Source organism: Melanaphis sacchari, unplaced genomic scaffold, assembly GCF_002803265.2.
Source record: "Melanaphis sacchari strain LSU unplaced genomic scaffold, SCAv2.0 Contig26_pilon_pilon, whole genome shotgun sequence".
NCBI classification, from domain to species: domain Eukaryota; kingdom Metazoa; phylum Arthropoda; class Insecta; order Hemiptera; family Aphididae; genus Melanaphis; species Melanaphis sacchari.
This window is the reverse complement of record NW_020271143.1, coordinates 1,516,508-1,532,758: the sequence shown is the minus strand read 5'-3', so window position 1 is coordinate 1,532,758 and position 16,251 is coordinate 1,516,508. Positions and strand designations below refer to the sequence as shown.

The window sequence follows — 16,251 nt, the reverse complement described above, 5'->3', positions numbered from 1 at the left end:
TATGTTCACATAAAAATATTTTTATTTTTTTAAGTGTGTATGTATACATAATATGCGATATGTACCGTCACAGGGTAGTTGAAATAAACTATTTCATATATTGGTGATAAATCTCTGCCCAGGGGGTGTAAGATGACCACCCAAAAACCACCACATTTTTTGCCTATGATGTTATATTATGTATTATTATATCGAGGAACCGCGTGTATATAAGTACGGGACAACACATGTTAGCTGTAGATCGAGCTGTTTGCGAGTCATTAAAAATAACTATAGTTGAATAAGATAAGATAATTTTCGATAATAAGTAATAATCAATATAATATTATCTTTTGATCATAATATTATAAACCAAAGTCATTATTCGTGATTTAATCATTGATACAGAAATGTGTATGTATATTTTGTAAATATTTTATTCTTTTATTGTAGAACTACCAAACAAAATACATACTATTAATATGATTATTTTTATTATTTTATTGGAGTGGTGAACCCATGCGATAACACGATATCTGGCATAGTAGATAAAGTTTAAGTGTAAAAAACAATTTTCAATAATACTCCGTAATAAGTACATACTATGTACGCGGTTAAAATTAGTTTTATGAAAATTGAGTCTGGGTTGTTATTGTGGAGTGTAGACAAAGGTTATTAATAATTAATAACATTTAACTTAAGTACTAATAATTACATCGCTGGTTTTTGAACCGACTTAACTTAATCCAGTTTATTATTAAATAAAATAATTTGCTTATCCTAGCTCGATGTAAATTTATAGTTTAACTGATGATCATAAGTAATCATGCGTATAATATAATGAGTTTTCGGCATTATTAAAGGGAATATGCATGTCGATTGACATAATATTACTATTTTACTATTAAAAGTATGAATACCTAATTTATATAGTATTATAACCTGTTAATACCTATATTTTAAATAAACGATACATCAAAAATATTATTTTGTTGAGACGTGGTATTATGATGTGTTTGTGTTGTTACTTGTTGATAACACACCTGCAGCGATATTGTTTTGTAATTGATTATTCTATTATATGTATGTATTATACATAGAATAATATTAAACAAGAAAAATAAAACTCAGTATAATATAATTGTAGAAAATTATATTGTATTCGTATTTGCTTACCATTTTTTACAGTATACCTTATCAAGTTTCAGAATATAGAATCTTTAATTTTGAATTATCTATGCATTTAATAATACCAAATATATTATGAGTTACATGTAAGCATACATATACACATGTAGTACAAGTATACGACTTATAATTTTTTAAGTATATTATAATGTAAATTATACCTACTATATAATTAAACGTGCAGTTGCAGTTGATATTGCCGAAGTGGATCAGTATATATTATAGAATGCACTATGTACAAATAATAAAGCTATGATGTATATTACGTATATTATAAGACTATTGCGTCGATAAAATTTATTTAATAATGTATTTAAATCAGTTTTTGTAAAATTTAATTCCACGAAATTTATAATTTATTTGATTGATGTCGTAATTATCAGTTTCAGTTGAAAAAAAATATATATATATATATATATATATTATAGATATTATAATATTATAACTTTACAACTTTATAACTACTTTTTTGGAACAACAACATTAAAATTTATAATATGAAGAATGTGATTTTCTTTAAATATCCAAAGTATGGATGCTTATATATTTTTACGATATTCATGAATTATTTTTTAATATGTCATACTATAATGACGTCAACGTGAAATATTTTTAAAGCGGTATGCCGATAAGTTTATTTCTGGTATGTTTAAACTGCATATTTCACAAAGTATTTATGTGTAGTACATAGGCACTTGGAAAAATAAGGGATCAACAAGATATTCACAACAACATGCAAGCGAGTTAAGGTAGTTTATTACTAAAACAACTATTGTTGTTGTCAATAAAGGTATTTCGTAAAGATATAGAGTTATTACAAATATTGGTACATATAGGTTAACATATTACACCTTATAGTTAATGTTAATATATTATAGCTATCTATAAAATATTATATTACAAATTGATAGAAAAATTTGCAAAAAAGTTTTTTTCAAAGACGCATAGATTTAGATTATAGTACCGTAGCCCATAGTAAAGAGATTTCGAATTATACATATTTCCTTCGATTATATTTTTATTTTAAGTTTCTATAAAATACATTTTTTGGTATTCCCGAAATGTATATATATATATTTATATATAAAACCCTTAGGTTTACTTATTTATTCCTGTGATCTTTTTTGTTTATATTGAAATATATTATAATCCTGTAGTTGGATTTATCTCCCGAAATATACTCGTTAACGTTTTGTAGTTTACCAATAATATCAATTTTTGTTAACTTTTATATACAAAAATGTATAGATGCTTTGTGTTTATTTTGAGTTTTAGTAAATTTTTTTTTATGTTTCGTTTGATTAAAGTAAGAACTGAACAACTAATTAAATGATTTTTTTTTTGTCAACTGTTTTAAATTTTTATTAGAAAAAAGTAAGTAGTAGCATTGATTATAGAATATAATATAGTATTATATTATATTATATTATATAATCAATGGTAGTAGTAATAACAGTTATTATTATTATTATTATTGTTGTTGTATATATTAGTTTAAAAACAAAATATTGAAAATAAGACTTAAATTTAACGACCTGCCCGATGTTTTTAATGTTGTATTATATTTAATTATTATCAATTGCTCACGACTTTATCACATTCACGTTTAAATATAATAATAATTATTACCAAGAACGTTCTCATAAAAATAAAATATTTTTATCGAAAACACTGAAGTAGTTTCCTAAATACGTACAAACGATAAATATATTATATCATTATATTTTATTAGCATTATAATTTGATATTTTTTTCCTTATCCAAATTCATCATTTGCGGCTTCGCGACATAACGGGGCGTTGCCCATTATATATTATAATAATTATTTACAATCAGGTGGGAGAAAAATGAAAATAATACACACAGACGAGTATACAACAATTTCCATTTAGATGCATATAATACATTCATCACACGTGTCACGGATCCACTAACACTCACATAAGATTATTAATTAGTCGGAACGCCTATAATTGAGGATTTGGAGACCCGAGGGTAGGGCGAAATATTAGTAATAATAAAAAAAACCCAAAACAATCAACCCCAAGACACTCCTACATCGTTCGAACGCCTCTACGATTATATACAATATTATTGTTATACGTTTAGTCGCGTAGTGTATTCTAGCGAGGGTGGTTAAGTATGTAATGGATATATATATATATATATATATATATATTATATGAAGCGTGCAAAGGCGGAGGTGTGATGTCTATAGAGCAAAGTAGGTATGTAAACGTTACGATGACTTATAAGAGGACGCCAAATTCACGTGTGTTGTCTTCGTTTAATATGGCGGATTCGTTTTTGGCAAAACACTCTCATGTCGTCGACAATAATATTGCGATATTGCGCATATTCGATTACTCGAAACTCGCTTAAACGTCGTGAAAAAAAAAAAAAGCAACGTTTTCAAATATAGTTAATGTTTTTACATTTGTATACGTTTGATCACAATGGTGGTCAACGCACTCCACAACGTCAAAGCCATATATATATATAACACACACACACTCACACACACACAAATCCACACACAATTGGTTTTGCGTTTTCTGAGACGAATACAATACGGAGCAGCGGCAACAGTGGACAGTGGGAGTAAGGGTTGGTGCAGCAAACAGGGGTGGCTGCATGCGTGTGGCGGTATGGTTGTAGAGACAGTGGGATAACATCGTACATTCGTACGCGTAAATGGTAGGAACATAATATTATATTATTAAAATACAACGGCGAAGGCGGCGCGCGGCGTATTGTAAACGCGGCACCGCATACGCACACACGCCCCCCACCCCCACCGACGACAGTTTTAATCGTCTTGAAAAGAACGACAACAACATATAGTAATACAGAAAAACACCATTTACAATGATCGATGCGCGCGACTACAGCTACAAATAATATAGGCTCTTCGATCGTGGGCTCTCACATGCGAGGTAGACCGCCACCGATCGCCACTGATGATTCACAGTCCGTGTCCACCACTCGTGTTCCGTATCGAATTGTAACACATCTCTATACAGGTATATACCTATAATATACTCGCGCTTTAACAATAATATAATATCATCGGTCTCGTTATTCCGCGTACGGATGCTGTGTTTATACGTACCTGCACGCGTGCACGCCAACTACTCGGATAATATAATAATAATAATAATCTTTTAAATATAACTACAGCGACTAAACCGAGATAACGCGCCGTTAATAGCAACAACAACGTGTTATCGTACGTCGTTAAGAGAAGTAAAAGAAACCGTTTCGATCGGTTCGGGTGATCAGTTTGACGTAATCTCGCCCGCGATGCGCTGCTACAAACGTCGCGCCACCATCCGAGTGCTGCTGCCGCGCCGATCGTAGAACGTTCCGAGTCTCGTCGTTTTTTTGTTTTTGAATTTTTTCGATTTTTTCTATTTTTTTTTTTTTTTTTTTTACGTTTTCTTTTTGTTTTTTGATCGTTTCGTCGTCGTTAATTTTCGATTTATTATTATTCCGTTCAATTCTCCGGATGCGCTGTGAAATGCGTCAAGTCGATTTCCAGACAGCGATGCAAGTGAAAGGTAAAATCGCACTTCCGATTTTGCAGTAGCCGCCTCTGTGTCGTTTCCACATTGTAATTTTGCGTTCGAGCACGAGGGAATTGACTGCCGTTCCTGTCACCATGCATATCAGACACCATAAAAGATCGACGAAAAGTCAGTATTTTCCCAATAAGTTATATTATAAATTTATCGTATTGTAGTAGATACGCTAGTGTAACATGTACACGATAAAATATTTTTACTACTTATAGTGTGCCTATATCGGTCAAGTATTTATTTATTTTTTTAAATCGCACGATAAATAATCTATACTTTCAAATGTACATATTTTTTATGTGTACCTACTCTAATATTATTTAAATTCTTGTTTTTTTCTTCGCTTGTGTTTTTAATTTTTTTTTTTTTACGTTTAATAATTATAAACCAATAAAATAAATTCAAATATTTTGTTATATTCCATCATACATTTTGTATATTTCATTTATTTTAACGGACAAATATTTGTTTAATCTGAATATGCGTTGTATTAGAGATAGACGCTCCGTGAAAAGTTTTGCAAACAAAATTAAATCAATTCCGGTACCTAAATGCGTTTGTTTGTATTGCTGGGTACACTATTGTGTTATGTCTATATTATCGCACAGCAAATGTAAACTCGCCGTAGGTATATTCAGATATGTTGTTCACTGCTATTAAACATAGATATGAGTAACGTGAAATTGACCATTTTCAGATATTATAATAATATACAACGATATTGTAGTTTGCTTATTTGATAATAAAAACATTTAAAATATTTATAAATATTATATTGACTTGAATCTACGTATAGCTGGTTCAAAATTTAGTCATGTATATCGTATATATATATATATATTATTTATACATATAATATTGGTTTAATGTTTTGCATCTAATATTTCATTGTATTACTAATCAAATCGTACGCACTAATATTATCATACTTAAGTTTTATACATGTAATCATATTATAATGATTTAAGATTTCACACGTTCGCTGAGTAACAAAATAAATTAAAAAAACGTAAAATGCCCCATAATCTATTGATCTGTGCATTCTTTAACGAATAACTTAATAAACATATTTTTTTAGTTTTACTTTATTCACTTAATAGTTATAATATTATTAATTAGTATACATAATATGTTATATTAGTAGGAGTTACAATGTTACAAGCGGCCTATTATGTTTATTGTTTACTGTATAAACTTGGTAGGTATAGATGTTATTGTAACCGTATGATGTATTGTATATTGTATATTGTCCATCAACACTATCGAGAGATCAGAATTTAACTATAATGTAACACTTTAAATGTTGTATTGTGTTTAAAAAAATAATGAAATCGTATGGGTATAAAAGGGTGTACAAAAAGAAAACAATTTAAATTATACGATCGGTAAATAACAGTATTGAATACCTACGTATTTACGATGCTGGAGAAAAATGTTTCTTTGACAATATAATATTATAATATAATGTACTTTATATGGAATGAATACAACAAAATTATTATTGATATAGTAAAAAAAAATCGTTTGAAAACGTTTATATGAATACGAGTAGGCCGAGTAACAGGGATTTACATATTACTTGTAAGTTGTAACAATAAAAATTAAAAATGATTAGTTACGAGGAATGGCAACGTAAGATAAATAAAATGAATTATATCAACTCTGATGTATAACGTTATAGCGTAGTCTCATTATTAACAGATCTTGCCTCATAGTTCTAATCCTTCATCCATATTATCAACTCTTATCTATATAATATTGTTATTTTTTGAATTCGAGTGGAAAACGGTGCCTTATCACTGGCCCGTGAACCCGTGCCCTCTGTTGTTATTGTTTTTTTTTTTTTTTTTTTTCAAAACGGCGATGAACTTTTGACGGTTTTCTACCGAACCACGCAAACTCAAACGATTAAAATGTGGATTAGGAGGCACCTATAGTATATTATTAAATACACATAATATGGTGCATATTATGGGTACGTGTTTTATGGTCGTGCAATATTATATTGTTACCGCTGCTACCAACAATACTATATATTGCATATAACTCTGCACAAACGTATTTACTATAATAAAATTATATCTGTTCAGAGGCGTTGCTCGAGTACTGAATAATGTATAATAATACCGCACCGTGTTCGGCGGCGCGTTAATTAGCCTACCTGCTTGGATTGTATGTAATCTTGTACTCTGTTTTCAAGAGTGCTTTGTATAATTCTTTTTTTAACGTTTAGATAAATTAATTTTTTTATAATAATATTATTAATTATAGATATAGGTAAACAAGTATATATATATATTATATATTAACTGCATTTGTTATTATTAAATGATACTATATATTAACACATATTTACGATGGACTATTCCGATAAAAAATCATTAATTATCGAGTTCAGGCTGATAGGACTACTGTTACTTGGCTTGTTTTCAATCAACTAATATTATATATTATTCATATCAAATCGTATCAAATAAAGGAATGGATAGGACCATTGCAGCAACATATTTTGTGATTAAATTATGAGAATATGTAGCTTGGTAACCACTAACCATATTGTTGATAATATTCGTTTCGATTGGCCACTATTTTGATTAGAGCTTCACTTACATTTATCACAAAATATGCATGTCATTCAATCCATTTCTCTAATTTGTTATATTTATGGATACAAATATATGGAGTAAATCGAAATCAATGACATTTTAGGGATTCTGTAATATATCATATTATCGTGCGTAGCATTTAAAATAAATTATGATATTCTAAAGCATTTAAAAATACATAATATACATATTATAATCAATATAGTTAAGTACTGTAGTTTTTCTCGAGTATTCCGATATTAGTATTTTTATGATGTAGTCAAGTATTGCCAATTGAACTGCAGGTTGGTTAGCTATTTAATAAAATATAACAATATTATTATAAAGGCACGTGCATTGTATATTATGTTTATTGTGTTTGGTTCGCACGCATTTTATTCGGGATGAATAGAGTCGTCCATTCTCTTGCTGTGACCCTGAAATCGATGCGAAGGAAACGGTACTATACCGCTACAATATGTTCGGCGCTAACGACAAAACCGTTCCTTTTATTTAATAATAATATTATAATATAGGTACTTGGTGTTTCGTGTAGGTAGAAGTACAATATACACACTAAACATGGTTTTGACAAATGTATCCACAAAACGTACACAATGATCACATATTAAACTATAAGGTTTATGGTTTCATTTTTATTTATCACTGCGACGCGACAGGGAGAAATATTTTAATAGCAATATAACGAGCAAATAATTTTTTTGGTATTTTTCGTATCTAATTTATTTACTATTAAAACGTCGTTGACATTTATTCGAATTATAGACATCGATTAAATTTTTATTCTATTAAAGGATGTCAAAAACTGTTTGATATTAATAAATAATAAATTATCGGTTTTTTTTTTTTTTTCATAGGCTAATCGATAAATACTAAAATAGAACATACACTAATAATGTACTTTTATTATATGATATTATATTTTACGAATGTATTATTTTGTTTTACGATTTCATTAGTTATTCGTCGTTGATTAATTTTTTTGAAATTATAATATGGTACATTATTACGAATCTATAATATAATATAATCTAGGGTACAACGTCGATATTTTTTTAAATTTTACAGTGCTACATGCAGAGTGACATAGATCTATGTAATATAATTATATTTTCTAAGTACTTATTATAAAACTATTCATTAAGCTACTAATTAGTAATTACTATTGCCATTTGATATTATTGTTATCTATTTAAATATAACGTTGAAATTATTTTATAAGTTGTAGATTACATTCTGCGATTAAATAAAAATAATTTTGGTTTGTAATTTTGTGAATTATGAACTTAAAATGCTCCTAGTTTTAGAATAACCAAGCAATATTAAGAGAATTTTTTTACATCTCTGTACGTATAATTGTATTCTGGGATGTCTTAAATATACATATTAATATTATACTCACTGGTCACTGTTAAAATCTTCTTTGTATTTCTGAATTAGATTTTATAATGTCTATATTTTACACTAATGTCTTATACAATTTAAATAGCTTAATAAGGACATAATATACCACGATTCTATGCTATAATAGAGTAGGTTGATTAATGATTAATGTATTTTATACTATCCTAATGATTCGAAAATTTTAACTATTTATATTTTAACAAAACATTGATTATAGTAGTTTTAACTGACATTATCATTATTTAATAACAATTTTTCAGTTATTTTATATAAACCTTAACAATTTATGAAACATGTTTGTAAATGTTGATGAAAAATGTTTACCTGAAACCTATAAATTCACACTTACCTATAGTTTAACTGAGATAAAAATATATTTAACTTATTCAAGTATAAAGTACAAACTACACACATATATATATATATATATTAAAAAAATAATATTAGAATAGGTACGTAATAGCAATAAAAATAAAAATTTATAAATAAATTACTATTAATACAAATTAAATGTTACAATTAATAATATGAAGTAGATGTACGAGCGAAAATTATTGATACTAATAATGATATAATTATGAAAAAAATCGACATTTTATTCTACAGTGAATACCTAGTTATTTCAATTTCATACTTCGGATTTTTTAACGTAGTGAAGTGGAGGTGTCCGTTATTAAAAGAAAAAGGTTTTCTTAGTTTTACCGGAATTTCGAATAATATTTACTATTATTATTGTATTACTAAAAAATGTATATAATTAAATAATTGTACGAAACTACAAAGTATAACGATAATTATATTTTTAAAAACTTTACGTTTCTTAAAATTTACATTAAGATGAATAAGAAGTTAACTTAATTGTCGTACTTAATTATCTATTAACCAAAACAACTTAAGAATATTGTGTGGATTTGATGAACTTGGCAAGAATCCTGGAACCAATAAATAAATAAATATCAAGTGGATAATTAAATTTTATATTTCTTGTCTCCCACACTGTACATACTACATACGATACCGAGGTAAACTGAATAGGTACAATGAAATATTCAATTACATTAATAAGCTTCTTGTTTATTGTAATGTCGTTCGACTCGTTCGAGTTTAATTTCATAAATACTTTTTTAAAAGTTTATTAAACAAACTGTCTTTTAAACACTAAAGCTGTTGTTTGTGGGATAGAACTCACAGGCATAACGTGATTCTTATTAATCGTTAAAATACTAAAATAAAATATTTCGAAGAAAGGTGCACGAAATTCAAACTTAAATTAAAATAATAATACTGTGTTCTGGGTGGGTAATAAAAAAAAAAAAAAACACCTTCTCCGTGCTTCTGCAGTAATGTACCTATCGACAAAGGAAAAACGGAGCGGTTTTTAAATGTTTTTTAATTAATTTATTTTATGTTTATAATACCTATATTGACGATGTTTAAATAAATTGGTAATGTATCATTGTCAGAATATTTTTCTCGGTTGATTATTCCAACACTTTGATTAATTTTCAGTTATTTTTCACCCCATTATTTTTTTTTCATTATTCGGAGCGCTCTGTAAAATTGAGAAAAAAAGTAAGCAATAAACATTATTTAATTAGATTTTTAATTTATCGAGAAATTTAAAGATCGGGCAATAAACAAGGACAAAATATATAAATAATAATATACAACAATCGTTTTCAAATAGCTATTTATATTGTTTTTTTATTAACGGCCAGTTCGTTCGTAAATATTAAATTAATCGATTTCTTATAATATACAGGGCAATATTGTATATTATTATGTTATTATTGTGGTAATTCTGGACGAAATAACAAACACGGATAAGAATATTACTATTCAAAATGTTTGGCCGTAGGGAACCTATTAAGACCTTTATAGCTGGCGCGTATCAGTGTTTGATATTTACGTTTACAACGTTTGTAAGCAATTATTATAGCGACTACGGTAAGGTAAGGTGTAGATGGTATGTCGAGAATAATTCATTTTAGAGTTAGGTGTAAGAACCCGACGTAGGTATGACGGACGATCCGACCGTTTTATGGAAAATTAAAGATAGACGTTAGGACGAACGTTGTTGATTTTGTCTGTCCCGAACGTGGTTAATATTATAATGTGACTATAATTTAACAGTTGTCGGTATTTACATTTTGTACCATCGTCGCCACGCCGCGCCGTCAAGGGTGAAACCGACCAACTGTGTACGCGGCACGTAAAGAGGTATTTCGATAACAATAATAATAATAATAAGAATTGTTATATTATTTTTAAAACGAATAAACGATGTCTAAAAACAGAAACAACGCATCCGGGTGCTCAATAAAATTCATAAACTTAACATTATTTTAATGTTTTTTTTCTCTACCAATAACCCTGTTAGTGTATCCACACGATAACAAAAAAATTAAAGCCCTGTCATTTTTCTTACTTAGGTTGATAAGTGCAGCGTGTCGCTCGGAATAAAATTACCTACTTGTTTAAAAATAACATTTTTCTTGTTATAATAATCAAAGCTTATGTAAATATTCGTTCGAATACGATATTATTATAATTTAAATAACGCAATTTTGATAATGTACAAAATTATTTCAAGTCACAATAACATTTTTTTTTTATATATAAATACGTTTTAAAACCTAATTATTATTTTAAAACCCATTAACGTTGTTAAATATAAGTTTTTTTTTTTTTGAATGTTTATTTAGTGCACTTTATTTACATAATTAAACGAAATTATAAATTCTTAAGTTTATGAGATTAAATAATAAATATATGAATAAATTATTAGTTTTACCGTAAGGTATAAAATGTCTTTCAACAATATAGTCCCTTCGAATAATTTATTTTTCTGTTTAATTTTATCATTTGATAAAGGTATCTTTAAGCAATCTGGAGGTCTTTTTTAAAGAATAAACTATGTGTTCTGTATGGTTATGAATAATTAATAGAAATTATTAATTTAAAATTTAAGCAATATGAAAAAAAAAATATTTAAAAAAGAAGAAGTTAAACAATAGTTATGTTGGACACTCTGTATAGAGTATAATTATGTGTTTAATATATATATGCATATTTATACAAATTAAAATATAATTAGTTAAAAATTTGACCAATAAATTTGGTATTGCTTTAGCAAATAATTCGATTAAACTATTAAATACTAATGCCCAAATACATTAACAAATATCAGAGTTCAACAATGTCGATAATAATTTGTATGAGACCAATAATATATTAATAAGTATACTAGCAAACATTTTTTTGCAGTTATAATAATCTCTATTATTACTTATTTATTTATAACGTTTTATGATGCATGGGAATATTTATTGTTTCGCATGAAAAAGAGGAACAAATAAGTTCTAATCCATTTTATATGTACTTATAAATATAAAAATAACCGTTATCGTAAAAATACTTAAATATTCTACTTGGTTAACAAAATTAATAAAAAAATATATTTTCACGATTTGTGAAAATCAGTATGCTATAATTTAAAAAAGCTCTTGAAATTATTAAAGGATTTTGAATTACTAAATAAAAATTTTTAGTTTTTTAAAATCTTATACATAACATTGTACAACCAATATATTTGTGGGTTGATTAGATTTCAAAACGAATCAATTATAGTAACCTAACGCGATGTTACAGGACGCGCGTTGACTACAGTAAAGAATATTGATCTCGTATATTATATTCTTTTATGTATAATATTTAGGTAGGGTGTGCTAAGATGTGTATATTATAAATGCATGTAAGAAAGAAAGAGAGATGAAGTGTCAAGCCAATTTTAATATAATAATAAAATTAGTAAACATAATTTATACGCATTGAATAGTTTTGAAAACAAAATTAAAATTTAATCTTGAAAAAAATATGAGCTAGCATGGGATAGTCATTGTTAATTACACGAAATATTTAGAGAGCCAAATTTAGAATTGTTTTCATAACCACTATTTTTCTCCAAAATGAAAGTTAAACAAAGAAAAATAATTGGCAAACATTAGTAATACCCACAGTTTCATTTTGTTCTTAATTACAGTATTATTTGAAGAAAAATAAAACACAATACGGTTCTCATAAGAAAACAGTAAAACATGATACAATTATAGAAATTGAATTTCAAAAAGTTACTGCTTAAGCTTCTTAAAAAAGTATATAATTAATTTTGTTATACTCAGGGCTTTGATTTTAAAATAAATAATAAATTTAATAATTAAAAACGGATTTACAATTTTTCAAAATATTTATTTTTTTTTTAGATTTTATAGGACGCATTTCAGATTTAAAATCGTCTGCGCCTTAATTAATTTATTAAATAATTTCGTAAACTACTCTACCTAACTAACAACGAAACTAATATAAAACCACTCGTAAAAAACTTAAAACTGATGTTAAAATAAATTTTTACTTCAGTTGAAATGTTTTAATTATCAATGTTAAACTCTTTAAAAATAAGTTAACCGTCATATTACTATGATAATGTACTACATTTTCAAGTATAAAATATTACATATAGTAATAAAATGGCTGTTAAATAGTTGTGCCTATAACCAGTTCATAAATAAATACAGCAGAATTATTTTTATAGAGCACTTACGTATTTATATATTATATTTTATCTATTAGTACTTTTAATTTTATCTTTTTACAATAAGTTTATTATGATGTTTAGGTAGGTATATAATATTATAAACTACACTTAATGAGATTTTAACATTATTATCTGTTGGATGTGCAAAGGTGATCACGAGTACGATAAGCACGTTCGATATTGGAAATTATAATACCTACGAAAATGAAATTAGTGTAAACACGCGATCAATACACGAGTGACACTACGCGTACCTACCTTTAATATCACCTATGGATTAATAAACAAGCATACTATTTTTTTTTTTTTTTTTTTTTTTTTTTTTTTTTTTTAATGAAACGTGCTTAATTTAAAATCAGTTGAATATTTGTGAAAAATATTAATTGTTACACATAATATTGATTATATCATATATGATATATGTATATAATTTATCAATATCACAGACGGAAAATATTTTCCATCCTAGGCGAAAACGTATCGGATTGGTTTATCAAGTTACCAGTTAATAATGTTATTAATTTAATAGATAGTAAAATAGATTTTCCAAAAACTTATCGATAAACTGTGATTGCACTAAAGATATACTTTATTAATCAGCAGTGGATCCAGAGTTCGTCAATGAAGCCCCTCTATTTTCATTTTTGTTGATCTCATTGTCAAATGTTTTGAAAATAAGTAACTTAGCAGATGTGGTTTGATTTTTTTATATACATAATTTTCTTGTTGTACTTTGTATTTCATACAAATTATAAACAATTGTCAATATTTGGTGAAAATGATTATACTTATTATGTTTTATCACGTTTTTATTTTACAATATTCATTAGTTATTCAAGAAATATAACGAAAATTTATCACTTGATAAATGAAATTTCTGATGTTGGAAGGTGTTGTACATAATGTTTTTAGACTTTTTTTTACTTCCCAAATAATTTTTTTGCGTAGCTTGGAACGTAAAGAAACGTCATACAATGTTAACAATTTACATACTATTATTTAAGGCATGCATGTTAGAGATATAAGAATTGAAAGTAAAGATAATAAGGTAATTAAGGTTATTAAATATATCGAAGTTAAAAGTATTACTAAATAACTTGATTAATATTATTGCAGAAATTTAAAATCGTATTGTGTTGGAGAGGGAAGGAAGATACCCCTTCAAATCCTCTTCTCTTGTAAATACTAAATATAGTTACGATACTGGAGTACATATTAAATAGTAGGTATCCATAAAAAGAGTAATTTCACTTGCAGAAAAATTATGTATAAATAACATTGGTAAAATGTATATGTACATTTACCAAGATTATATCCCCGAATATAATATTATGTATGTGATTTTGCTTGTATAAATAACAAAAACTACGTCCATAGACCATAATGAATATTTTGGCTTATAGTTTGAATGTAAAATAAAAGCTTATGCTATTTATATTTATGTATAAGGTCATGTATATTCGAGCATCCTTCGCAACAATATTTATTTAACTCGCTGCAGTGTAGTTTGAAAATCAATCGATCAAACAAACAATAATTATAGTTGAACATCGCATTGGTAATAAATAATGATTCATAAATTGTAGGTAAATAGGAAATTGTTATTTACACATCTGTAGTCATATTTACGGCAGCTGCGCATTAAATGTAAACAATACTAAAATGTATCACGAGTAAACACGGTATTTTGATTAGCGACATTCTATTATTATTTTATCAATGTCTTTTAGAATTTCGTACCATTATGGACTTTAACAATGTTTAACGTCTAATTGTTCCGGTTGTTAAATACTTCACGCTTCTCACCGGTCAAAGTTTTATATTTTATTATAAATAGTTATATGAATTTATAATAATATACATGTATACAGATATTTTGTAATAATTACTTACTTAAATGTGCAAAAATCATAACGCCTATAATCATCCAGTCATATCACGGAGTTTTTTACGATAAAAAAACTGATTGCACGCCGGTATTTCACACACTATAAGTACCTATACTTTCGCGTAAATATATTACAATATAATTGTTTGGTACCGGAAGTATAATATTATTATTAATTATTATCTATTATTTATTAAACACAAAAATACTAGCGTGTTAAGTTTCATAAATCAAATAAAATTATGTGTTCACATAAAACGTAAAAAAAATCGTATGATTAAATATACGTTTATGCAGTATGTATGTTAAGAAAATATAAATAATAAAAGTATAATAATATTTTACGTTGCAGCAATAACCACGGTAACGGTAAATAATACATTTTCGTAATAAAATATCTCATATATAACATAATAATAGCTTGGCTTGTGTATTGTCGTTGTATATAGTATATTACACTCGTATGTGCTCCTTAATAATTAGGTATATAATATATCGGAAAAAAGAACTTCGTAGATAATATAAAAAACGAAACGATTTACTTTTCCCATTAAAATAGTTCTTTGATAATGTGAATTTTTTTTCTTCTTATCCTTCCTTTTCATATACATATACATAATATAAATGATGAGAATCCCGTAAAAGTTTCATGACGTCATCGTAATATAATGCATATTATATTTCACAATAAACAGCACGGAAACGGGTGACATGAAATAAATTCTTTGAAGTGAACAAATTGAGACATTGAGACAATTTTTTAATAGCATAGCTTTCCAGCAATGTACGGAAATCATACAAAAAGCCAATGTCCACGATATTGTGTACAGTTTACATTGTCTGGTAGCCGAGGACCACAATTTTCATAGAAATGTCTGACGACCTTTTAAAAATTTTGTATTCCTATAGTTATATTTTTATAACATTGTAGACGTGTGTAATATAGTTTTTGAAAACTTTTGTCTGCATTATATTATTAATATAGCAGCGATTTAATAATAACTATAAATTGGA

General features: G+C 26.9%; 1 protein-coding gene across 1 annotated transcript in view; it reads left to right on the top strand.

The window, feature by feature from the left end:
• Nucleotides 1-4,100: 4,100 nt before the first annotated feature.
• LOC112595314 (tyrosine-protein kinase transmembrane receptor Ror-like) overlaps nt 4,101-16,251 on the top strand; it is a 42,403-nt gene continuing 30,252 nt past the window's right edge. Inside the window, exon 1 of the mRNA XM_025340459.1 lies at nt 4,101-4,862. Coding sequence (XP_025196244.1) covers nt 4,829-4,862 — 34 coding nt within the window. The 5' untranslated portion in view covers nt 4,101-4,828. The remainder of the gene's footprint in view (nt 4,863-16,251) is intronic.